This window comes from Strigops habroptila, chromosome 7, assembly GCF_004027225.2.
Source record: "Strigops habroptila isolate Jane chromosome 7, bStrHab1.2.pri, whole genome shotgun sequence".
Taxonomy (NCBI): domain Eukaryota; kingdom Metazoa; phylum Chordata; class Aves; order Psittaciformes; family Psittacidae; genus Strigops; species Strigops habroptila.
Window position 1 is genome coordinate 13737350 of NC_044283.2, and position 25927 is coordinate 13763276.

At 43.2% G+C, this 25927-nt stretch overlaps 3 protein-coding genes across 8 annotated transcripts in view; 2 read left to right on the forward strand and 1 right to left on the reverse strand.

Moving 5' to 3' along the window:
* The window catches only part of STX18 (syntaxin 18), a 63815-nt gene extending 62030 nt beyond the window's left edge, over positions 1-1785 (forward strand). For both annotated transcript variants that reach the window (XM_030492934.1, XM_030492935.1), the window contains one exon: positions 22-1785. In XM_030492934.1, coding sequence (XP_030348794.1) covers positions 22-117 — 96 coding nt within the window. In that variant the 3' untranslated portion in view covers positions 118-1785. The remainder of the gene's footprint in view (positions 1-21) is intronic.
* NSG1 (neuronal vesicle trafficking associated 1) lies at positions 500-25103 on the reverse strand. 5 transcript variants are annotated; one of them, XM_030492936.1, is made up of 5 exons: positions 24353-25103; positions 23694-23844; positions 20033-20149; positions 8418-8528; positions 500-3170 (listed from the first exon to the last, which is right to left on the reverse strand). In XM_030492936.1, the coding sequence occupies exons 2-5, from the start codon at positions 23820-23822 to the stop codon at positions 2970-2972; spliced, it is 558 nt and encodes a 185-aa protein (XP_030348796.1). In that variant the 5' UTR covers positions 23823-23844; positions 24353-25103; the 3' UTR covers positions 500-2969. The 5 variants fall into 5 exon arrangements, with proteins under 5 accessions (XP_030348796.1, XP_030348798.1, XP_030348797.1 ...); XM_030492938.2 differs by having other exon boundaries at positions 23694-23847; positions 24353-25042; XM_030492937.1 differs by having other exon boundaries at positions 23694-23924; positions 24353-24679.
* On the forward strand, positions 24562-25562 carry LOC115610774. The gene is made up of 3 exons (XM_030492767.1): positions 24562-24755; positions 24800-25227; positions 25332-25562. Exons 1-3 carry the CDS (start codon positions 24562-24564, stop codon positions 25541-25543), a joined length of 834 nt encoding a protein of 277 aa, XP_030348627.1. The 3' UTR covers positions 25544-25562.
* The last annotated feature ends 365 nt before the right edge of the window (positions 25563-25927 follow it).

Genomic DNA, 25927 nt, shown 5'->3' on the forward strand with positions numbered 1-25927 from the left:
CAGAGAACCTTTTCCTCACAGGCCATCAAAAACAATGCTGGATTTCGAGTATGGATCCTATTCTTCCTTGTGATGTGTTCGTTCTCCTTGCTTTTCCTGGACTGGTATGATAATTAAAAATACAGCGCTGTCTCCATGCTTTGTTTGTAGCACCTTGGACGCTGGTTTCAGCAGAACGGGGTACATGGCGCACCTGCCTCTTCTGTGCAGTTTTTCATACTGCTATGATGGGACTATCTTCCAGTAAATAAACATGTATATATCCACTAGTGCAGAGGGAGCTGATAGCATTCATTTTAAATCCCTTTATCAAACATTAAACCACACTTAATCCTGCAAAGAACACAGAAAGCTTTGAAGGAGCTGACAAGAAAGCTACAAGCTGGAGCACAGCTAAGAGGAGAAAATAAAACGATGCTGGTTTTATCATAATCACCCCCACATCTGTGACGGTTGGAGTCCAGCTCCCCGTGTGCAGACCAGAGCAAGAGAAAACTGGTACTGTGCAAAAGCATCTACGCTGTCTCAGGCTTTTATTTAATCACACCACTGCAGTACATAGTGATCACTTTGCACATGTATGACCTCGACTTCCCATCCTCTGAAACTACTCGAGTCAGAGAGCAGGCTGATTTAATAGTAATAATAATGGTAAGAAATCAACTAAAGAGCTTTACTTCTAGGTGAAAAGAGAGAATACAACACAAACAGATTGTGCAGTGAAACAGATGTGCTGGGGTGTTGGAACAAAGCCCAAGGAGCCAACATTAAAGCAAAACAATTCAAAGTACTAAACTTGGCAGTAATTTGTTAACCAAGATAAAAAAAACTCCCAAACAACTGCAGACAAGAATCAATAAACTCTCTCCTGTTAAAGCAGAGGGAAAACAGGTTAGCCTTCACAAAGCATAAGCAGTCTCTTTCTCCTAGATTGTAAAGCTGAGCGTTTTTTAACATTTATTGTTATCAGAGAGAGAAATAAGTTGTTTCTCATCAGTATTTACTTGTGCATTAAAGTTTTTATTGTACTAAATTTAAGGGGGGGAGAAGATGTCTCGATAATCACTTTGATGGAGGATGGTGCTGAGAAACAGATCTTTATCTTGTAAAATCTGAATGGCCTCTAAATACGTTGATAGGAAATGTGTGGTTTGCTATCTATCTCTCTCCTGAAATGTGTATTTCAAGACGTTATACACAACAAGCAGCAGCATCCTTTTTCCCTACTCTGCAGAGTGAAAATGTCAAAAGTTACACGTGAATTAATGACATTCGATACGGCATCTGCCTATTGCAAAATGCAGACACGGTGTGTTTCGAATTTCTTAACTTAAGATTAAAGTTTTTAAATTCAAAGAAAAATTTGGCACATAATTTATTGCTTTTTATGACTTAATAAAAAGCCTTTTACATGTCTGCTGTGTAATGCATGTTTCATATCAAACCTAGAGAATGAAGTAATAATGGTTATTTTAACTGTGTCGGTAAGAAAGGTGGTTGATAAAGCAATTTGACAGGAGAAAAATAAAAGTAGAGCTGACCAGATCTTGAGAAACAGCCCATACTAAGGTTTTTCCCTTCATTTTGATGTAGTCTCTACCTAAAAGGAACTTTTGACATCTCCACTGCCCCTTGTCCCATTCACGTGACATGAACAGAAAGGTGACTGGCTTGCCCAGATGCTTCACACACTTATTTTGTCTAACTCTTAAATTAATAAGATGTCTTTTTTTGTAATATATATTTAAGATTTATAATAAAAATGAAAACATGGTTTCACACAAAGAATAGATAAGTCTGTAATTACAATGGAACTTCTGCGTGCATCCACAATACTATGTTCTTCTACGTCTTTTCCCCTCCCAAGCCATACATGAACACTTCTACTCTTCACTCTGTTTCACATGTAGCTTTAAAAGACCCACTTGTGGTACCCAATTTGCTAGTTTTGCTTGTGATGCTTTGTGTTTTAAAAAGTATCACACTGCAAACCATACATAAACTGCGAGCTCTTTCCCAATCCATAAAAAGGGATAATGTTAATGTAATAAGAGAGAAAATTTAGACATATTACTCCCTCAGCTGCATCCAACCAATTACATGGCAGGCTACATGTACTGTGTATAGGCTTTCTGCCTCTGAACTATGACCAAAAGATGTCATTTCTCCTTAGGACATCCTGAACTGCCTCTGTTTTACACTATCCTCAACATCCATCACTAAAACTGTCTGTGTTTTTCCATGACATCTACCTAGTTTGTGTTTCAGTGCACATCCGTACCAAGATGCTAAAGCCACAGTGGAAATGCAGTTAAATCCTGTCGACAGCAATAATAAAACATTGAGCATGCCTTGTTGCGGAGAACTTCATCATCACTTACTTACAAAGAAACGACAGTAGAGAAAAATGTAAGAAAAATGCTACCTGACACTTTCTTTCTCCATACAAGTCATTACATTATGCCCTTGACATCAATGCTGACTCTCCTTCTCGCTTGAGCCAAAACTAAGTATTAGATACAGCTTTGAGCTGAACAAGAGATCACTCTGGTTATGGCTGGGGTGTTTCAGTTTGCAAAATGACAGAGAATAAAAAAATTCATAACTAAAGGATCAGTTCAGAGAACAGAACACGTGATTTATCTAAGGTCCGAGCCCTGGAAATCCAGCGACAAAATCTGTCAGTATCCAATGAACTGCAAGAACATACCTAACATTGGGGGTTTGTTAACATTGAAAATGGTGTCAAAGCTCTAACGCAATGCTGATAGGCACCTTGTCTTACGCCCATGAATGTTCTGCAGCAAGTTTTTGGTTTTTTTTTTTTTGCAAAGCAGTATCAGCAAACAGAAGCAATTGCACCATAAACATGAGTAACCTCTAAATTATCCATAATTATATTTAATGAAAAGTTCCTTAAAGTCCCTTAGTTACCTTCAAATGACAGTGTTACTAATTAGTGGATCACACTAAGCCGATTTCTCCGCGGCTTCAGTCTCCTGTTCCGATAGTTTCTCTTCTGACAGTACTGTCATCCATGGGGACACCGAGCGCGTGATGGTTTGCTTGGCCAGATTGTAGTGGTTTATGACTGTGTAAAACTTCCCTCGAGCACTGGAGTCTTGTTCAGAGTAGTAGTTTTCCAACCCAGCTGGAATGCATTGATTATTCTGAAAAGAAAATCCATCACTTAGATTACAGACACAGCCCCATTCACACACTGAACGTGGTTCAGTCAGGTCTGGTTTGTTTCTTCTTTCTCTTTTAGTCTAAGCCAGCATTTACTTTCTGTGAGTCAAGATGCAACGTAAAGCAATTAACTACAGTGTTGTCCTACTGCATTCAAAATGTTCTTCCCCACAATCCTTAAACTGCTCATGCATTTGCCAGCAAGATCAATCCAGGTTTATGTGCCAGAACCATTAACACACAAGAAACATGCTTGCCTGAAGTTGCTTTTAAAAGTACTCAATCTCCAGTTCCAGCTATATTTTGGGATGGTTTTTCCTCCCCACCTAGTTCCAAGTGTTTGCTCTACAATTACAGCTGCCTGTATCCTACCCTTGGATTAGCTTCAGGCACTTTTATACGGTGTTTTCAGTCTAAGGGACAGAAATTAATACAGATATATTGGTGCCAAAGCACACAGTTTTATAGCCCTGTAAGAAAGACATACAGGGAAAACATAGCGAGTAGCCAAGCTGATGTGCAAGTGTGTACACACATACATACAGAATACTTCACTCTTGATTGTCAAAGACGTAGCCAGCAGCAGGCTTTTAAAAAGCTATCTTTAGCCATGGGACTGCATTATTTAATTTCCCAGAAGTGTAAGAGCACTGAATAGAAACTGCTGGATGCTCAGAGCTTTTGAAAGCGAAAGATGTGATTTAGAGAGTAGGATCCAAACTTTGCTGTCATCTTCAAAACCAAAGGGAGTGCAGTGCATTAGTCAGCAGGTATCATCTAGCCGCCGTTTGGGGATGATGCAGTAAAAGCCTGCACAGCAGCTACTTGCACTGAAGGTAAAAAATGACTTGGGCATATCCTGTGACCCCCCTGCCCCAGGTCTTGCTACAGACAGTGACGGGTCTCTCTGCAGGTCCTCTGCCACATCTGCCAGTCCAGCCTGCCTGGCCTCATACCTTCATGTGCTGGGGCAGCCCCCTGGGCAACCGAATGGGCCTTCTAAGATACAAACTATGAGTAGCTGCAGCTTGAAGAAAACTAAGTTTAATCATTTCTACTCTGACTGTTTTATAAAGAAATGTGCTATTCGGTCTTCCTGCACTGGCAGACTAAAATTTATAGTTAAAATTTATAGTAGCACAGCTACTTTGAACTGCTGCAACTTGGCAAATGGAGCTTAATATTGGAGATTTCTGAGGACAAACACACATGCAAAGATGTCACGGGATTTAGGACCAGGTGCTATCTATCTCAGTGTGTCCATGTTTACTTTTGGGTTGACTCTTGTCCTTGTCAGAAAGCCAAAAGAGCATAAATAAGCACCAGTAGCAACAGTTTGAAATGGTTTAAATCATAAAGCACAAAATCCTTGGGGCAGATCTAGCAGTCAGTCTTGCCTTAACATAAATTTTGAATCCCAAAGATGTCAGTGAAAAGAAGTATCAAAAGGTATGAAAGAAATAAAGGAAGACTTGCCAAAACAGGAGGCCTGCCGGCAATGAACCCGCCTGCCCTGATGAATACATGTGACTGCTGCAAGCAGTCGCTGCAACGGGACTAACAGCCCTCCCACGAGTTACACCTCCTCAGTGCCAAGCTGCTCCTGTGACAGAAGCCTTGATGTATGTCAGACTTGCAACAGCGCTCCAAGTTACCACCACATCCACCCAGGTTCCATTTATCTGGTATCTTTTGATAAGGAAGCACAAGGGCAAATCCTCCCTCAGGGTTTTGTTGGAAGTAGCACTACAGAGCAGGTGGGATTTCACCCCAGCTGAGCAGACACTTGTGCCTGTTCAGCACTGTTTTGAGTCCCTGTGGCCATAACCTGGCTGCCAGACTGGGACCTAGATTTTTAAAATATAATCCAGGAATCTGGAATAGAGTTACTTGAGATTAATGTTCCCCTACATCAGCCATGCCATCTTCTGGAAGTATTATCCATGCTTTATCTGGGAGAGCTGACACTACTTCTGATGTGATAGAATGACTAAGAAGTAGGTAGTAGTACAAACCATTTTTGTAGTGGTTATTTCACCAAGTTATGGGATGCAGTCACAATTGTAAATATTTAAACTTGTAAATATTTAAAATTAGATCAATCCATTGACCTAATGAAATCTGCCAAGGAAATTCAAGCAACTATAATTATTGGTGCTGAAGACAAGCCAAGTTTACTGCCAGTCTAAAAGAATGCCACAGAATCTTGTGTTGCTTTTAGAAGCACTTTGCTTTGTAACAGGCAAAATGACTCAGTAAGGGGATTTCTGTATTCACAAACACAACATCTGACCGAAGAGCCTAAAGAAACACACAGCAGTTGCCATCCTGACTGCATTTTTGCTCCTGGGATTGCATGCTTCTAGAAAAGATGGGAAAAAGCTCCCTTCTGCTTAGCGCTCCTTGTGTCCTGCTCAAGGCCAGCCCCTCTGCTTCGCTCCCAACCAAGGCCAGCCACACAGCACTGGGAGTGACTGAGCAACAGCAACTGGGACCAACGCTCATCCTGCTGCTCGCCTAACACCTTCAGCTTACACAGAACATCTCTCCATCCTTTTTGTTACCATGGTTTCCAGTTAAGAGAAGTAGTAAGGAAGGCCATGAGGAGAAACAGATGCTCCAGAGTGAGCTGCCAGTCTCTTGTTTCTTTCACAACCCTTCTACTTCAGAAATTAGTTATGGGTTAAGGCCTTTGAGAAAACCCAGTCTATGTCTGGCTGTGTTATGATAACTCCTTTTGTTCCTTTGACATGAAGACTCCAGTGGTATTCACTTATAAAAAGTATCTTCTGTCACATTAACTTTGCTGGGTCAGTAATGCCAGACTTGATGGTGTTGTCTTTAATGCACTGAAATTACTTTGCTGTACTGTCCATGAGTCTGACAGAACACAGGTGCCTTGGCAATGAAAGCTAAAGGGTAACAGATGCAGCCTGGAGCACGCTGAACCCTGCAGAAACTCCTCCAGGATGTAAGTGCACTCAGGTCTTACAGGAAAACTCAGCTGAGTCACCAAGAGCCAGTAAAAGTCACATCACAGGAGTGAGGGATCTACCCAACAGCAGTACTAGGGCTGTGTCAGAAAGCTTGAGCAAGCACAGAGTGGAGGCTCGAGCAGTTTGACTTTGCTATACAAAGGAAGATGAGCACCTTTCTAAATACACCTTCAAGCCCTGGATGTATAGGACAGTAGGAAGGTTGAGAACACTGAAACCTTTGGAACTGCTCCATGTATGAGAGCATCAAGGCAGAGAAGAACAAGTCTGACTCAGAGCTGTAGTACATCAGCCTTTATGCAGAGATTCCATGGCACCAGGCTTCCTGAGGCAGGGGACACCTCTGCCCTTACCCTGGAAATCACATCAACATCCAAAGCCTGAGGACATCTAGGATGGAGAATGTTCCTGAGTCCACATGAAGCACAAAGCCAGTCCACAGAGACATGGGTCACAAGGTGACAGATGTCATCTTCATATCTCTTAGGACATCTGTGCCAAGCTCTGACATGACGGATTACAGACTCTCCCAGAAAAAAAATGCAAAGGCGACAAATACAAGTTCATGTCAACACTGGTAGTTTCGGGCCTGGTGTCATTTGCTAACGTGTTTATCCTGTAAGACTCTTATTTAAGAGTTACATGACCAAAGATGCTGGGTGTCCTGGAGTTATGCCATCAAGCAGCTGGGAATCAGCCTTCAAAAAATCAAACACTGGGAGAGTAACAGTAGCACAGCCCTGTCTATGTGCTGCACTTTAAACACAGAGCATGAGCTATGGGACCTTCTAACCTGTTTCAAACACAGGGCCCTAAGGAGAGAAACCCCACCAGACTGTTCCCACTGCAACTGAAATAGAGCTAAAGAATTGTTCTCCTGTTAAATATTTGTAACACTAGGCCAAAAGGCTGCAACTCAAAGGAAGGGACAACATGGTATGAAAGGAACCAGAAGCAGCAGGCTGTTACTAGACTTATGACAGGAATACGTAACTGGCCATTGCTGTCAAGTCAGGATCACATCAAGACGGGCTCAGTAGGAACATACAGTCCGTATTCCAAATTGCTCAAAGCCAAGAGAAATCTTACGGGGAAAAAAAGGCTATAGTCCCATGAGACATGAGCACAGAGGGGTTTCAGTGCTTGTCTGAGACAACACAAGAAAACAACAGCAAAACCAAGCACTGGATCTCCTGAGTTACCTGCAAATATTCTCACCACAGTATCTTTTGCCCTTGAACCAAGGGAAAGCAGTATAACCTAAAACTGAATGCGTGGAGCTGAGTTAATAGAGCAGGGCATCACTGATTATAATTTTGGACTAGATTCTTGCAAGATATTTATATGTCTGAAGTGACAGAATCAAAAATCCTAAACAGGATCATCAAGGAGTGCTGAGGCAGCCATTCCTTCTTAAGTCCTTCTGAAGACACTAGGTACCCATTTGATTCATTACGTGCCTAAGTATTCTTAACAAATTAGAGGGAAGGATACCATCATCACTGCTACTTTTCTATCTAATTAGAGCCAAGCTCAACCCTGCTGAATTTACAATGGAGAGATCAATGTTACCTTTCTGACTTTCAGGCCCGGTCACAGCTGAGGAGCCAGCACTAATATCTTGCACAAATGAAGTGCTCTGCAGCCTCCCTCTTGGTTAGAACCAGAGGTTTTCTCTGATAAATGTGTTTTCCCTTTTTTTGGCATCCCTTTTGGCCTGTGGCAGTAGGGCTCCGAGGTCACTGTTCTAGAACAAGTTCTTTCTACAAAAATAACCCTGAAGTCAGTCTGCTGCTAATGAGAACATCACTCTACTGGGTTTTTGACATATATTCCAGAGTGATTTTTTTTTTCCTCCTCCAAGTTTTATCATCCTCTTCTTTCTTAAGACACATGAATTTAGAGGAACAGCAAAATTAACCCATATGACCCAGTAAGTGAAGGCTTTGTCCAGACAACTGGAGGTGAAGTAGGTTTGAAGTACACTAGTGCTGGGACTTCTGCTGTATTTTCAATGTTAAAAGCATCAGCAAAATAACAATGTTAGGAAAATTATGCAGTAGTACAACCTCAATTATAAATTAAGCAGAAAGAAACAGCAGGAAGCACAGTAACCTCTGTAAACAAGCACAAGTTTCTATGCAATACAGCATGACTCAATCAAGGTTATACAGAAAACACCACAGAATATTACATGCTCTCCTATTTTTCTAGAATGTGAATGCAATTTACCTTGAAAACAAATCCTTCTGGACAGGTATGGTCATACTTGTAAACCTTGTAGACTACCAGAAATACAACACACGTTAAGAACGCGAGGGCAAAAAGGACCAGCACGGTCACCTGTGAAGGAAAGTAAAACATGCTCATGTTAGTAATGCACTGCTAATTGTACTGCTGTTTGTCACTGCTGGCAACAGAAGCCACCTGTGAGTGCACTTTACAGCAAAATCAAGCAAAGGATTAAAAACAGCTGCTTAATTACTGAGGGAGAATAAGGAAGCAGCACCTAAGTGCTTCTACCTCCCCCTTCTCTGAGAAGCAAGCAGATTGTCTGGTGAGAGGCCCATTGCTCTGTGCTGCAAGGTGGTTTTGGCTGCACGTTTGTTCAGTGCACATGAGGCCAGAAGGACACATGGAGGTAGCTTGGGTCTGCTGCTGTTTCAGGATTCGGATGATGCAAGTTTGGGTCATGTCAGCTGATGATAAGTGTGTTTGTTTTCCCTGTGCCTGTCGCACAATGGAGTCAGGTGACAGTGCTTTAGCACAGGTGTCATCCGGATAATACAAAGGTGACTCCAGCAGGATATGGAGAAAGTAATGTCTGCCTTCTCTTGTTAGCAAGGGAGTTTGTTGCACCTGCTATGAACATATAGGCAGTTACACCAGGAGTCAGCATGCTCCATTGCTCAATGCTCCTTAATTTACAGGTTGAAGTAGTACTTCTTTGCCACACAGAGACCATACAGGAGTAGCTCGCTGCCAGATCCAGAAGGGAATACACCATGTTCAATACAGGGCTAGCCTCGAGGAGTTCTGTTGCACCTCTTTCCACCATGCTCATAGAGAATCACAGAATGGTTTGGGTTGGAAGGGACCTTAAAGCTCATCTAGTTCCAACTCCCTGCCATGGTAAGGACACCTTCAGCCAGACCAGGTTGCTCGAAGCCCTGTCCAACCTGGCCTTGAATCCTATATTACACAGCCATTACAGACTGCATAACATGGCACTGACTTTCCACCATGTCCATAAGCACTCATTTGGTCTTGAACTTGGGCTGGAGGAAAATCCAAGACACACCTGAAGTTGAACCTACAATCAGTGTCAGTATCAAGCTAACCTTTCCCAGGAATAAACTTGGAGCAGATGGAAACCGGCAGCCTTCTAGGTGAGACCAGAAACAGAACTACCTCTAGAATGCCCTCGCCCACTGACAAGAGAAAGCACAAGATTTTGGCCTAGCAGTCACACTGCAAAGCTCCCTAATTCAGACCCATTTGCTCAGGTGTGAGCTGAGCAAATAGCATTCTTTACCTGAGAGAGTGTCCATAGGTGTGTTTTTATTATTCTAAAGCTCCTACTGACAGACAAATGAGTGGCTCGAGGAGATCACAGACTAAGAGTGGTTGAGCTTCCGGGGGTTTTGGCAAGTTAGAAAGAAGCCCGCATGTGCTACAGCATAAGAAACAGCAATAAACAGAAACAAGCAAGATTATGTAATTAATTAAAGCAAAGTATAAGATAATCTGAATTTTAAAGGAAGACAAGTAAGCCAGTTGTATACATCTTCTAAGAAGAGAACTTAGGCACATGAGGGTCAATTATGCAAACAAGAATAATCTGGTATTTGAGAAAGCAACAACAAACAACTTCGTAGCTTTGCCTCTTGATAAAAACCACCACAACACAGTGCCTTTATGATAAACCCCAGAACTAACAGGATCTGCAGCACTGCAAACTGTGTGTGGCAGTGGGACTGAAGAACTGAGATGAAGTTTTAGGACGTCTCATGCTGGGGAAGTGAACTTCACCATGGGCAGACAACAGTGAGTGCTGTATTTCCTGGCTGAAACAAGGCTGGGGAGTTATGTGTGCTCCTGAAGCCAAGGATTTTGTAAGGATTTCTGACAGACAGAAAATAAGCACAAAGAGGGGGGCTGGAAGAGAGGCTGGGAGAACTACAGGTCAGAAAGTAATTCAGCAGAAGAAATGTAGATATTAATGTAACAATGCCCACTGAAACGAGACAAGGAGCAAAGGACCTTTCTGGTTAACAGCATCATCTTCAGTTTCTCAGAACAGTCACTGGGTTACAAAAGCCTCACACTGACATCAATTTTCAAACCTAATTAGTGTTTCCCCAAGTTTGTTACTTATTTGCATACACAAAGGTCTTGCTAACTTTCTACTTTCTGCTGACATGTTCCTTGTCTCAGTATGTCCAAGAGCTCCAGAATCAAAGAGATAAAGCATATTTTCCTTTCTGGTCATTCTCGGTGGCCCAGCTTAATAATTCACAACACAAACCCACCCTCCACCTCCCCCCATTCCTTGCCAAACTATGCCCTAGCTCAGCCCTTCTCATGTGTTTTTAATCAGGCCTCTCCCTTTTCTCTTCCATGGTTGTTTGGGGCCTCTTCCTGTGTTTCCTCAGTACACCCACCCACACATACAAAGCCCTTCACACTCAGGCTTGGCCCAAACCCGGTATCCCACCTTCCAGCGTTTTCCCTTCCCTACAACTGTAACAAGCCTTATTCTCTACTCTCCCCCCACAATTCTCCTTGCACTCCAGGCTCTAGGAAAACTCACCTCTAATCTCTAAGCCTGCAGTTCCCACTTGGGGCTCCTTGTCCCACCTCCCTATCGCCTTGCTGGTTCCCTAAGTCCTGCTGTACCGTATGCAGGGCCCCAGTGCCCTGTCCAGGTGTGGCCATGGGCCCAAGGCCGCCTTTCCCCACCAAGCTCCAGCTGCTGCTGGGCAGTGTGGGAAGGTGAGGAACTAGAAAGGAGCCAGAGACTCCTCAGCCAGCCACTCTGTAACACACACAGCCCGGTCCAAGTTGCAGGTTTTGGGCCATTCACTTCCCACTGACTCAAAGCGTGTGTTACACTGTTCCTTTTGCTCTGACAGTCACTGCTCTTTCCCTTGGAGAAGAAATGGGAAAGAGAGAGTAGAAGCTGGGGAGAGCAAACATAAAATGCATATGGGATTATTGCTGAGGCTTCCCATGCCATACAAAATATATTCCACGTAGCCATTGACAAGGGCTGCTCTCTAGAAGCACAGGACTGCGACATGGGACACAGACACCAAGCAGAACAATTGCCATGGTACAGATCAATTTGGCTCACATCTGCCTTCTCCATAGATAGGAGTAAACAGTTTAAAATGCTTTGAAAAATATTCTCATATCTCAAAGCATTTTAACCGTATTCCCTGGCTATCCTACAAGCTGGGAATAAAAGATTTACACCATTATTTCCCAGCTGTAACCATTCTGACATACAGATGAGGCCTCAGGAACACACTGTAAAGCTAACAAGCTCATTTATAGTTGAGACCAAATATTGGACAACAGAAGAAGATTTGTATTTCCACAATCACCGCAGGACCACTCTCTCCAAAGCTCTGAAACTGTTTTGGAAAGTAATGATGTTTTTTGATAGAGGTCAAAAGCCAAGTGTTGTGCAGACTGCTGGAGCCTGGCAAGTTGCAGAGCAACAACCTCAGGGCTGATTTGCTGAGACATGGAGCATTTATCTGTTTCAGAGACATACATGGAGCTGTCAGTTCTCACTGCTCGCACCGGTCACATCCAGCATGGTTCTTCCATTGCCACACAGTCAGCCACTGGAAAGCGCTCTCAGGGCTCCTAGTTTGTAATTTTCATGGGTCTCTCTTGCTTACTGTGTTTCCTGAAGTTATTAATTTTGGTATTAACATGTAAATTTTTATTCTCATCTCCAATAATTTGCAATCACACTCAATTTGCAAATCCCTAATCAAGTAAGCTCTTGTCTCCTTCCTACTAGAAGAGAAGCTCCCTTCTCTTATCATCCTTCAAGATACAAGTAACATCTAAGTAAAGGACAGTCACATGTGCAAATGACAAAGATGGAAAGAAATCCATCGCTGGATTCCAAGGTGATTGCAATCACCTGTTAACCCAATCCACTTCTCCCTTGTAAGCTGAAAATCCTTCTCTTCCTTTTAATAGACATTTTCCTTCATTCCCACAGTAACTCACCACTGATGATCCACAATTGTCAGACCCTAAGGTTCACTTCTGAACCTGAGACAGTTGGCTGCTCCCCCCTGCCAGTAACGCAGCACAACCTTGGCTTCCTACCTCACCTTCTGAGCCCTCTCCTCCCAGATGCCTTCCAAAAATAGAAGCATGGGAAGAGGGAAGGCATCAAGCTACTCCTTAGACCACAAGCTCTGCCAAAGCTGTCATTTTATTGCTTTCTTCCACAGCAGCTTTGTACACTCGCTATGAACTAAGGGAAAGCTATTCTCTTCTTCCTACCGAGGCACTAGCAGCAACTTGCCCTCTTCCTTTGTTCAAGGTAGGAGAGGATGCACTGCATGCACAAGCACCACTCCCTCCCTTCTGGAAGGAATCTGGACTCTCTTCTCTTTGTGGTAGCCAGCTGGCCTAGTGCAGGACCCCACACAATGGAAGCAGAAGGCTTCTGAATTACTATGATCATTCACTGCCATGTACATCCTGCCGAACTCCAAGGTGACTGTCACATCACACGAGTGATGGGCTTTTAAAATGCTTTTTATAAAATAACTACGAGATAGCACAAACAATTCTTTCTTTGAACTAGGAACTCAAAGTGGTTTTGTTTTCATCTTGAGAGTGTCCTTTAAAGGTGGTTTTAAGGGGTCTGGCAGCAAAACTAAGTGAACAGAAAAGACGACAAGGTATTATGTATGTGGCAGATTAATAGATTGCAAGTGAAGAGCAGAAGGACAACGTCTAGCCAGAAGCCATTACAGTAATAGAAATGAGAGATGACTAATGAATGAACTAAGTGCACCCATAGCAAAAAAGCTGTCTTCAGTCTCTGTAAGCATTTTGCTGAACAAATTAAACTCACCAGACCTGACAACTCACTAACATGTAAAAAGCCTCTGAGAGGCCCTTTCATCGGAATCTGCCAGATCTTCCCAATCAGTCCATCCTACGTCGCTACAGCTGCAGAACACCGCACGCTGCATTTTCTCTGCCTGGCTGCTGCAGTCTCCTCCTTCCTCACTTTGCTATAACATTTCTTGTGCTGCCTTTTAAATCAAGCTGGAATATTATAGCAAAATTCAACTGCACCAACTGTGCCTGCTTCTCTTCACACTCTTTCCTGGCTCCTGTCCCCTTCTGAGCAAATTACAAGTCATGTTTCAAGGCATGCACAAGTCTGTCCCTTTTGCTCCTCTTAGCTCTATCTCCTTCCATTTTGCCTGTATCACACTATCCCACTAAAGCCTGGGTGCCACCTGCTTTTCCTCTGCCTTCACCTCCACCTTTCCCATCATGCCTCTTCCTCTTTACCAACATTCTCATTAACACACTGTTACTGTGCTGCTTTGCACTGCCTTCCTTCATGCTTTTCCTTCCGTCATGCACCTTTCTGCACACAAACCCAACTATGAGCATTCCTATTATTACAGGAAGTGGAACTAAAGTGGAACTAACAAGACATGCAGTAATTTTCGCTGCTCAATCACTGGCACTTGGTCACATCTCATCTCTGCTCCACGTTTATGCATTATCTATTCCAATTGCAGCCTCCTGGGAATACAACTTTCATTTCCTATTTGCCTGTAAAGTACTAGGCACAGACTTGGGGCTAGCACTAAACAAAAAGAGTGAAGACATAAATTTATAGAGCACCTATCATATGAAGTGATTTACAACCAATTTATGCTCTGCTCACCAGTGAAATGCAAAGCCCACTGGGATGAAATACAGCGACTCTGTACAACCATTTAGGACAGGAAATTAAGATTATTGCCATCCAATTTAAACTACAAGAGAATTTTGGGCAGGCAGACTATAATTACAATAGATTGTGTCTGGCTACAGCCCACAGACTGAAATTCGTAGAACACCACACTGACTTCCCTGCAAATGGCCGTGACCTCCATTTCACCTCTCTCCACTGAAATCCTGCATCTCCAGCTGCACAATGCCCTCTACCAGCACGTTGGAGAACACTGAAATGAGCTCTTCACTTCCCCTAATATTCCTGCTTTCCCAAAATGATATTGTTTGCTATTACCTGGGCCTGTCCCTATAAGTTTACATGAAAAATGCATCTGAAACAATGCACTTAAGCATTAAGAATTGTTCAATTTGAAGCAAATGGCAACATGAAAGAAAAAGGAACATTCATATCTATACATGCAACATTTGACTCACATTTATTTACAGAGCAATCTAAATTATACAGAACAACTTGGTACAACTTCCCATACTTGTTTGTTTCAGGAACATATATACATGTACAAGATGACCGATGACTCAACAGACAACGAGGTGCCTGTTTAAGAAGAGTATTTCTAACATGACATGTCATGTTTACCTATGTGACTGCTATCTATCTATGTATTAAACTCAACTTCTTCACCAGAACATTCACATTAAACCTTTGTGGTCAAAGAGGATGATAGTTTTGGGGTAGACTGTACAGAAAAAGTAGAAGAAATTAAAAGACTGTCCTCCTCAAATAGAGAGGACAAAGATGAAGAGGGAACTGGCTTGGATGCTCACCTGGAGATGACTGGGAGGAGCAGCAAGAAACGCAGATAGGTACATGAAGGAAAATAACTGCAATGAAGCTACAGGCCCAGTGCTTATTAACAGTGACAGTACAAGACAACAGAACCAGCCTGCAGGGGAGCTGATTAACGAAACCCGAGGGAGATACTGTTAGACAAAAACAGGTTAACAAAGCAGTGGCCTTGAGATCTAACACCATGGGTTAACAAAAATAGATAACAAGACAGTGGCCTTGAGGGTCTAGCACTGTGGCTCAACACTGAATGCTTCCTTCATTTTCCATCACATGGCACCATATATTAGTTTCTTAACTACAAAGATCTGAGGAAGCAGTTCAAGAAACCCTGAGACCCTGACACAAGAACTATGTTACCTTCCCATACAAACAGGATATTACTGAGGCCAGGAGAAAGGCTGGAAAAGGTTACTGCTGGAGAGGAAAGGCTATGTAAGTGTTACATATCGAGAGGCCCAAAACATCTTTTGTGTCACCAGTGCCACTGGTTCTGCTCCAAGAAAAGGATTTCTAATGGATACAGTAGCAGAGGACACCTGACCTGGAGCAGGGGAGCTGCTGTTAGGCACCCACTTAACTTCAATCTTCCCGTTCTGACTGTAACAAAAATTCCTTTTAGCCAAAACTGTAGCATGAGGATTGTCAATGTCATATCAGAGACTTGTCCAACATGTAAAATGGAAAAACCACAGTTGCCATGCAGAGCCTTTACTTACATCAACTGTTTTAAAATAGCAGTTACATTGAAAGAAGAATCTCCTTTATTTTTCTTGCTTGAAGTAATAGCAGAAAGATTCAAACCCTGCCAAACACTTATGCTTGTGAGTAACTTTAATCCTCTGAGTAATGCTACTGAAGAAAACAGAACTACTCATGACAGTAAGTACCTGTCACTTTTCCAGCACTAAGTGACAGACACAGAACATACTTAAGGATGTGATATCCTGCACAGGAATCAGCTGACATCTCCTGCACCTAACAGACTTTTTCAGAAGCAACAAAGAGCTATTCAACACACGGAGTAATCACACAGAAACAAAGAGATTATTTTTGCAGCAATAATAATCATTGGTATTACTACGAACAGGTAAAAAAGTCAGAAATATTTTTTAAAGGATGCCACTTTAAGACAGGTCAGAAATGAAGTACTTAAATATACATTGCAACATTTTTTCACTCCTAAAGAGACCAGGTAAAACTGCAAGAATTGATTTTGACAGTAAGTCTTGATTCCTTTTCCATAACCTCATACAGATATTTCAACAACTGCTTGCTACTTGAAAGTACGTGGCTTGCACCATATGGTCTTACCACAGAAATAAGCTTGAGGCTTTGGCTCTGCAGTTAGATGTATGTAGAGATGTCAAGGATAAAATCTGAAGAACTGAATTGCCTTTGAACAGAACCAAATGGTTGAAGACATACCGCAGCTTGGATTTATTTAAGGGCTTGAAATTTTTTGGGAAACATAAGTGTTTGCTTTCAAAATACCTCTGTATGTTCTTTATTCAAGGACAGAAAAAAATCTCATGCTTTGATACACCAAACGTTTTTTAAATTGGTGTATTTGTGCACAACTGTCAACTGCAGCCCAATTCAGTGGGTGCCCGAACAGACATCGCACTACAAAAATCCAACTGGAGTTCGTAAAAATGCTGCTCTGTCAATGGGGGGGGCAAAGGTTTGGCCTTGCATAACTGATAGCATTAATTTTCCTCTGCAATAACTTCCTCTTATGTCCTGATTCGTAAGGCTCCTTTGAAATGACATTTCCAGTCTTCTTGTGTTATTCTGTAAAGTGGACAATTTATAGGAGAGAAACCTGCCTGATTCAAAGTTGCTTTCCAGATGCCAAGGACCACCCCCCCACACTAGCCTACATTGTTCAAAGAACACAAGCAAGACTTCTCTTTCTCAATGAAAAATAACCTCCAGTGAAAAATCACCTCTTCCTTGGTGTGGTTTGTGCCATAAAACTAAATGAAGACAATAGTGTTCTCAGAATCAGGAAGTCTTCACATTCTTCTGACAGATTCTGATTTGAATTCAGAATGCGGCTTCAAACAGGAAAATTACACTTGCAGTTATCTTTGTAAACATTCTCAGCTCTGTTGTAATAACTGTGGTAATGAAGAATGCAGAAAATAAGTTTTATAATCTCTTATTCACCCAGCTGCTGAAACACTAAATGATCTACATGACATATGCACATGCTGGAGTTGCTTCCTTTGTTAGAATGTGTCATTTCTCAAGAAGAACAGCTTTAGATGATCTGCACTGCTGAATCCCAAAAATGCAATCTGCTTTGTTCTTATTTAAGAAGTACATCTTAGAACACACATGTGAATTATTTGTAAATAGGACTGACTCTTTATTTTTAGCACAACATTCGGGCTGGGTCTTGTGGCAAGCTTAGGCATCGGTGATGTACAATATTCAAGTCATTAAAACAGCATCTGAAGCTTTTGTCATGAACCCAAGCCAAAGTCAATATCCCATCAGTTAAATAATGCATTTCATAATTATAGCAAATATTTAATTTCCAAACAAATATCCTTTTGCTCTCTCAGAATCAACAGCAGTGGTTAACATGATGGTTCACAATTAATAAGGACCCAGGAGAAAACCTCACATAATCAGTACTTTTCATCTACATATTTACGAAATTTCATCAATTATTCATGTAATATTTACTACTGGGAGTGGTGAATATGACAATCATCCCTGCTGGAAAAGCAGTCAGTTCTCTTGAAAATGCTGCAAGCAGCATAATTCAATTCTAAAATTGTTACATAGAGATTAAGGGACATTTTTAGGACCTGAATGTTCTGCATGAAACTATTGTTTTCAATTAACTGAACCACAGTTTTCCTAATTGATCAACCCCCACACTCTTCTTTAGCAGCCCAGACTTACAGCCACAGTGTGAATCACCCTGCGATTCCCAAGAGATACCGAATCTTACCGAAACCTCTCTCTGATGCAGTAGTTACCTAGCAGCAAAACCTAGCAACCCTGTAGTATGAGATTAATCCCAGAGTGATCATCATAAAAGAGTATCTAAAAGCTATTTTATTTAAGTACGCCATCCAAAGGTGTATAAAAATGCAACACAAAAATGGTCAGGCTTCTAACTGTTCAGCTATTCAAACTAGAAAAGACTACCCAACAGCACGACAAGCTATGTATTGTTCAGTGAGGTCTCATTTGCTCAGCCCTCCCAACAAAGACAGAAAGAGGCTGGATCTATAAAGGGACGTGCAAAAAATTTAGATATAATCAAGATGTTCAAAACCCTTCCTTATCTACAATTTAATGTAAGAATGAAATCCCTTAGTCGCTACAGCTAATGGATAAGTGCAAAACTCCTCAGGTATAGGTTCTGCTCAGCTGCTTGGAACCAAAGTCCTAGCAGCACACGCAAACTAAATACTCTCTCTCTCCTTTCTTTTACAATGTAGTAAGCATTTTCAGATCACCGTAGTGTGACCAGGACACACACAAAAGATGGCCAGGCATAAGTTCTCTTTGTTCTCAGCTGTCCGTCTGCATCTTACCCAGCAATACAGCGTGCACAACCCTCACCTGAGAGGAAGGGGATTACTCTCAAGGACTGGTGCCAAGGAGGAGAATGCCAGTCAGAATGTAGCATTTTCCCTGAGGGACAGGATGTCCTTGCTCCACACCAGGGAATAGAAAAACTGGAACTAGGTTTCTTACCTCCTTAGTATATTTCTGCCACACCCCGTATCTCTTATTAGCTATCTGGCGTGGTTCCCCACACGGCTTACTGGGAACCTACAGGCTTCACTGTGTGTCTGAAGACTCCACCAGCTGACGTGCACTTAAAAACATTTGTCCTGGTAACACTGTAAAGTTCCTTTGCAAATGTAGCCTGAAACTTCTAACCCCTCTTTGAGCCTTCACTTTCTTTGTTCAGCATGCTCCACAGAGCTGTGTATACACTTCTGAAAGCAGGCGTGAGCCTGGGCAGCTTTTAGAACCACTGGTCAGGCACAACAGAACTACAACCTCTGGGTAAGCACTACAACTCCTATCATGCAAACTGAGGTTAGAAGTGTGCAATATAAAAAAAAACCACACCCTTACTGAAACTCTGTATTTTTCCCCTCATAGTAAATATCAGGCTTTCCAAATGGATTTGTACCTGTGCACTGACCAGTGTCATTGCTTACCATTTAAAAATGCTTTGGCACCCTTGGGTAAGATTCCAAATTAACAGCCCTGAAAAGCTGTAGTCTTCCTTTGTTAAGAGAGTAAGTAGCAAAGCATGAGCTGAAGTGCCAACTTTCCTGCTTTGCTTTACTTACACAGAGCAAGAAAACCTATCCTCCAGTGAGAAGGGGAAACGGTAATTCAAGCCTTGCACCAGTTAAGCTCTCAGCTTTCCTTTAGTAGTACTAAAGGGAGTAATAGGGGTGTGGACACTAAAGAGTAAATCTGAGTCAGATTCTTGCTGAACCGCTGTCTGCCAGTAACAGCCATCACCAAGCTGTAAGATACAACTGGACCAGGAAAACTGATAGCAAAGAACCCTGGTATACATTCTTGAGCTGCCAAGTCATACATTTAACTACAAAAATATACATAATGGACTATGACAGTGCTTTTAAGAGAATGGTTTGGCCACAGTGAAAAATAAGAAGCCAAAAAGAAAACAAATACTCTTGTGGTTCTTGTCCTTCAACACTAACAGGAGCTTTATCCATGCCATGAGAGCTACCTGCATGCAGCCCACATACACCCTGGCCAGTCATGTTCCAAAACCCATGCACTGACAGAGGTGCCTTCTGAATTAATCTGCCAGTGAAAGATTGCAAGCAATAATGCTGCAAGATTTCCTCTGCTTCTAATTGATATATACTGATCTATTATAGCATTTATCTTCCTCATGTCCTGCTATACCCACGACAGCCACTCTGTCAGTTCTAGACAGTTTTGACACAATCAGCAATTGATTTTAAGCACTTCTGTGAACACAACTGAGTCATTAACATCTTCATATAGCATTGCTTACCTTAAATCTTTCTGAAACCCCCTCAGTGATGCTGATTGTGAATTCAGCTATTTTAGGAGTACGGAACTTCCCCTTCTTGCGATCAGGTTCATACTCTGTTTTTGTTTTGACCACAACCTTTAAAAAAAAAAAAAGAGAAAAATCAAAAAGCTGTCAGGTGAAACACAGAATCATAGAATGGTCTGGTTGGAAAGGACCTTAAGATCATTTAGCTCTAACCCCCCCTTCTAGTGGGGGTTAGATGAGGCAGGGATGCCTCACACTAGACCAGGTGGCTCAAAGCCCCATGCCACCTGACCTTGAACTGGCCATAGGAACCTTATTTATTCATTAACTCTTCTTTTACCTGCTTACAAGCACATCTAGCACAGTATTTTTCTCCCCTACCCGTGTAATTGTTTGGCAGCTGTAGGTTGTTATTTTTCCCAATTATCCATCGAAGTGGTTCTGAGGGACCTACAGAAGACTTGTTATGCAACACTTACACAAACGTTCAGTTTTTTCAGCTGTGGCAGTACTATGCTGCTATAGTAGGCAAGCGTCTACTTAGTCCAAATCCAAATCCTGAACCTTCCCACCTTGTGTAGTTTGAAAACAGCCACCTCCATTTGCTTCAGGAGATCCCACTAATGGGATTTCAAACTGGAGACTAATAAGATGAGACAATTATTGAAGAGTGCCCATAGAAATCTAGCAGATGATGCCACCAACAGCCATGTTCTTTGAAAGCAGGTTTTTTGTTTAGAAGTGAAATGACCCATCTAGTTGCCATTCACTATGTACTAGACTATAGGTCTTGGCACTCTTATTTTTAACATCTAACTTTGGAATTACCAGCTGCAAGCAGCAAGATGCACACAAACCCTTGTGTTAATGAGACATCTTGAAACACCCAAGGCTCTTTAACTTCAGTTTATTCCTTGCTATGAGTTACTGCCCCAAGCTACACCATTTAGCACCTTACCTGTATTCCTAAAATACTCATTACGCCAGCCACATCTCTAGTACTCTCCCAGGCATTCTAATTGAACAAAATTCTCATATACCTAACCTATTTGCCTCATTTTTGCCTTCTGCCGTTTTTCAGGATCTTTTTCAAAGTACCAGTCCCAAGACGGGGTGCAGTTTATTGTACTGACAGTGCTATTAAGATCTGCCCAGTTTTCTCTATTGTTTCAAAGAAAAAAATATGTAGACTCCTTTATATTTTCAGATTCTATCTTTAGAGCTAGACATGGTCTCGATAGGAACTACATTATTCTGAAGTTAACTTGTGACACTTAAAGACACTAGGCAGTGAAATTAAAGCTTTGGGTTCCCTGAAATGGCATCTAGAATGTACAACTGTACCTGGACTCAGTACCACAAAGCTTATGCGCTTATGCAGCATTACACATATATGTGCATGACAGAGGTTTAGAACTATTTACCTATTTTCAGCTATAACTAATAATAATTACTGTTTAATTTTACAACTGCCAAACAGCATCGTGGAAGTAAACTGTAGATTTCTGGAATGCTTTTTAACATTCTACTTCCTCCTTTATGTTGCATAACCTCAGGCAACTCAAGTCACCCCCAGATGACACTGAACGTACAGTTCTGTGTGGTTATGTAATGTCTTCTTTTGTTTAATATACCTAAGTATGCATCTGAATCAGTTCATCCCTTTAATTTAGAAGCTGTCAAAAGTCAAGAAATTCTTAGTGCTGTAGTCACTACTGTTCAAGAAGTTATGCTTCCCTGCCATACTGGAGCCTTGGAGGTGAAAAATAACCATAGATATATGATGTACTCCTATTCATTATACATTAATAGCTTTGCACTTCAGAATTTGATCTGTGTGTTAAGCTTGACTTAATAGTGTTTCTTTTTTTTCCCCCACATCAGTTGCTCTACTACTGCCTTTGGGTCTGTAAAGACACCCTGACTTGGCTAACCAGTTACAGCCAGTAGGGCAAATAAATACATGATTTTATTGTTTCCTCTCTATGTTTGTGAAAGGAAGGAAAGCTAATATACAGATAGACAGTGGAAAGAGTAAAAGAGCCAAGCAGATATTCCTTTATTTAAGCTTCTAGCCTAGCTGTAAATTTGCTTTCATTCCAGACAAATGGCATGAAGGAGGGGGGAGTTCTGCCCCATTCTAGTAGGAGCAATCAGGCTGGCACAGAACCTCCTGGGCTCACTAAAGAGGCTCTGCTGAAGTTAAACCTATTACCGTACAGATCCCCAGTTCGGACTCCTGCTTAGCAGTGCAGTAACATCACAAATTCCTTTGGATGTTGGTCCTTGGTAATCGGTTATATCCAGTCACCAGCTGGCAGGCGTATCAGACACAGTAAGGCTTAACTTGTTTTAAAGCCTTAGGGTGCAATTTTGTCCTCAGTTACAAGATTTACACCCATGTAACCAAGGGCAGAAAATGGACCCTCAAGCTCTCTAACAGCTGTTATGGCTTATTGCATTTATGCCTGCCAACTGGTCACCACACATGACACAGAATGGTGTTGATAGCAATTAAAATGGAGGTCACAAATTTATTTGTATTGCCTACAAGCAACACTCTCCTGAGACAAATTTCACAAGGTAAAATTCTTTACCCTAACATAAGATTATGTGCATTTTTCTGAGCTATGAGGAATGTACAGCTATCAGTTTATCTAGAAATAGAACTGAGCTCATGGAAGACATAATGCCAAATACAAAAATCAGCATAAAGATATTACTGTTTCCCAGTTAAATTTTGTATTTTTCGAAGGCTACAAAGCTTTTTTTTTTGCCAGATGCATAAGTGAAAAATGTTCAAGTAAGTATCCAACTAAAATAGGGTATTGAAAAACAGGATACTGAAATATATGAAAAAGTATCCTACTACTGTATGCCTTACCTGTAGTAATGCTTGCTGAATTCTTTATTGTGAGAATAAATGTATTTACATGCTATCACATCACCTTCCTAAATCCTCAGTAATCAAGCCATGTAATGAGGTATGCAGGAAGCACACCTCCCTTCCAACCTGTAAGCAGCACCTTGGACTGTCTCCTTCCAGCTATGTAGCATTCAAATCACCTATTCAGAGGGTTTTGAACCAAATCAGTCACCAAGGAGAAAACTCAATGGCCTGTTCTCATCTCATTATTTCAGCTTGTCAGGGTCTAGCATTAATTTCCTACTGAAGCACGGCAGGAACGTGGAAGCTCTTTCTCCCTGTGGCCAGTCTGCCCATGCACATCTCGCAGAGAAATAAAGCGGTGCTTTATCCCCCCATTAGGGGGGCATTTTCTGGACAGAAAATTCACGTCATTCACAGAGAATACACAATACCTTCCAGACACAAAAAAAGATACAGAATAGAAAGGGCTATGACAATACAGCATAGAAAAGCTTGCATTTTTATGTTTAGATATTTCATACAGCAGCACTATAATCTACAGATGCTTCTTGCTAATATTTCCCACTATTTTTTAATGCAAATCACTATCACTGGATTTTCATTAGCTTAACTGTTAATCCTTTTCCCCAGAGGGAACTAGCATGCCTGAAAACACCCCGTATTCCTTGACATTTCTAAGCTGCTCATTACACATAACCTATTCTTTTGTTGCTCGCCTGAGATTTGGGTGTGATTCTCCAGGGTGGAAACTAATGCCTACTGTACCTTATCAGGAGGTGGGAACTGGAGCTGATTGACATCCAGGGGTGTGATCAGGGGGATGGTGTCAAATCCATCCTCCAAAAGGGGTTGCTTTGTGCTCTTCTCGCTGAAATTATTCCCCAGTTTCACCATTCTTCCAGGCTAGAGGGATTTTCTGCTGGCATACACGCACAGAAACGCAAAATGTCAGGAACTCGGGATGCACCACACCTTTCCACAGCCCCCGGGAAACAGCTTATGGGAAAAAATTAATAAATATTGAATATTAATATTAAACAGCGTTGGCCGCTGGGACTCGGTTACATCTCGGCGTTTTGGGAAGTACGATGGCCAGCGCTTTTGTTACCGTAGTTAAAACAAAACACAAACCCCAAAGCACCCCAAAACCCCCGACACGTTCGCCTCATCCCAGCGCCGACTCCCCGCCCGGCCCCGGTGCGGCATCGCCCCTCAGCCCGCGGGATCGGGAGGGCTCCGGCGCTGGCCCCCGCCCCGGCCCCACCGCCGCATCCCCCGCCCAGCCCCGGCTCCCCTCGCTGCCTGTCCGTGCCCGCCGCGCCCCGCCCCGCCATCGCGCTCCCCGGCCGCCCCTCACAGAGGCAACGGCCACCCGCGGCTCCCGGCCCTTCGCCGAGGTGTGGGGCCGCGGCCCCGCCACTCACCGCCGCGGCTCCCGGCCCTTCCTCGGGGGGCGGCGAGGCGTCGTTCCGTCGCGCCGCGGCCCGCGCAGCAATGGCGGAGCGGGGGTCGAGGCGGCGGCTGTCCCTCCGCGGGGTGTCTCTGGGCGGCCGCAGCGCCTGGGCCGTGACGCAGCCGCCGCCTGGCTGAGGGCAGCTCTGGAGCAGGAGCAGCACAAAGGGGCCCCGCGGGGATGAGGCGGGCGGCTCCCCACAGCCGGCTACTAGCGCAGCGGCAGCAGGTGGAGGAGAAGGAGGAGGAGGCGGTGGCGGAGGGACGGGACGGGACGCGCCGCCCTCCGCGCCCCTCCCCTGGCGGAGCCGTACGGAACGGAACAGCACCGGGGGAGCGGTGGATGCCAGTGCCCTGCGCTAACGGGCTCGGGGGGTCGCCGCACTGCTCCTCACGGCAGCCCCGTGTCCCTGAGGTAGGGGCCGCCCGGTCCCGGCGGGGGCAGCCGCGGTACCTCGGGCGGGGAAACCGCTGGATACCGTGGCGGAGGGGGCACGGCCTCGCCTTGCCCGGCGGCGGTGCTGGGCGGGTGTCACCGGGCGGTTAGCTTCGCCCTTAGCGCGTCTGCAGGGAAAGGACGATCGTGCCTGTCAGGGCGGTGAGACCGAGCTCCCTCCGCAAAGGGGGGAACCGCGAGTATTGGACCCGGCGCTCGCGTCCCTTGAAGGTAAATGCGTATTGCAGAGCTCTGCAGCCCGAGTGAGGGGAGAGCACATCCATCTTACGATCTCGTCTGTCCTAGGGGGAAACGAAAGTGATTCAGATTCACAGCCTCCTATAACCCAAGACAAGCGGCGTGCTCCTTTTGCAGTCTGGCAGGTGCGCTGCATGTGGAGCAAAACCCGCTGTAGGTGATGCAACAAGTGACTGGGATGGTGGCAGCTCTTGAGAAGAAGAGGCAGGCAGGCGCTCAGCTTTTATGCACCAAACCCAACCAACCTCTTCTCACAGGTGACAGCATGAGCAGCCCCTCAGTGTGGTTTGTTCCAGTTGTCAGAGCCAAAACGCACTCCATCTCTCTTTTTCCGAGGTCAATGGCCTGCGATGTTCGAGGCCCAGGTTCCTTTCCTGGCTGTGGCATAAAGAAAGTCATGTCTCTGACTATGGATCATCTTGTCGATCTCATTTATTTCTCCCATCAGTGTTCTGTTCTGAGTAAATAAAGTGTAAAATAAGCTTGTCTGACTCGAGTAACATTTCATAAATCATACATGGATGTGTTAAATAGAAAAAGAAAATCTCATTTTATATGAAAAATTGCACCTGTAAGTGGAAACACAGGGGTTTCTCAGAAAACAGAAAGTACTTTATTTAATTTTGGCAATACCCTTGTCTTTTACAAGCAAGTGTTCTTGAGCAAACAGATGAATAACCCACGGATGGATGGGTGTAATTCATTCATTTGTATGTGAAGCCAGAGTAATTCAGAATCCAAATGACATCAAAAGTCCAGTGATGATCAGAAGTATATTTGACAGAATACCACAGGGAGCCAAAATAACACAGCAAATGGTTTAACAAATTTACTGACAACATCCTTTCATCTC

Excerpts from the sequence above, each read along its gene's own strand:
- NSG1 (XM_030492936.1), bottom strand. The coding sequence starts at position 23,822 with ATGGTGAAACTGGGGAATAATTTCAGCGAGAAGAGCACAAAGCAACCC. Across the intron at positions 20,150-23,693 it reads AGTTCCCACCTCCTGATAAG|GTTGTGGTCAAAACAAAAAC; the intron begins GTACAGTAGGCA and ends TTTTTTTTAAAG. Across the intron at positions 8,529-20,032 it reads GGGTTTCAGAAAGATTTAAG|GTGACCGTGCTGGTCCTTTT; the intron begins GTAAGCAATGCT and ends TTTCCTTCACAG.
- LOC115610774 (XM_030492767.1), top strand. The coding sequence starts at position 24,562 with ATGAGGCGGGCGGCTCCCCACAGCCGGCTACTAGCGCAGCGGCAGCAG. Across the intron at positions 24,756-24,799 it reads TGCGCTAACGGGCTCGGGGG|GGGCCGCCCGGTCCCGGCGG; the intron begins GTCGCCGCACTG and ends TCCCTGAGGTAG. Across the intron at positions 25,228-25,331 it reads CATGTGGAGCAAAACCCGCT|GTGACAGCATGAGCAGCCCC; the intron begins GTAGGTGATGCA and ends CTCTTCTCACAG.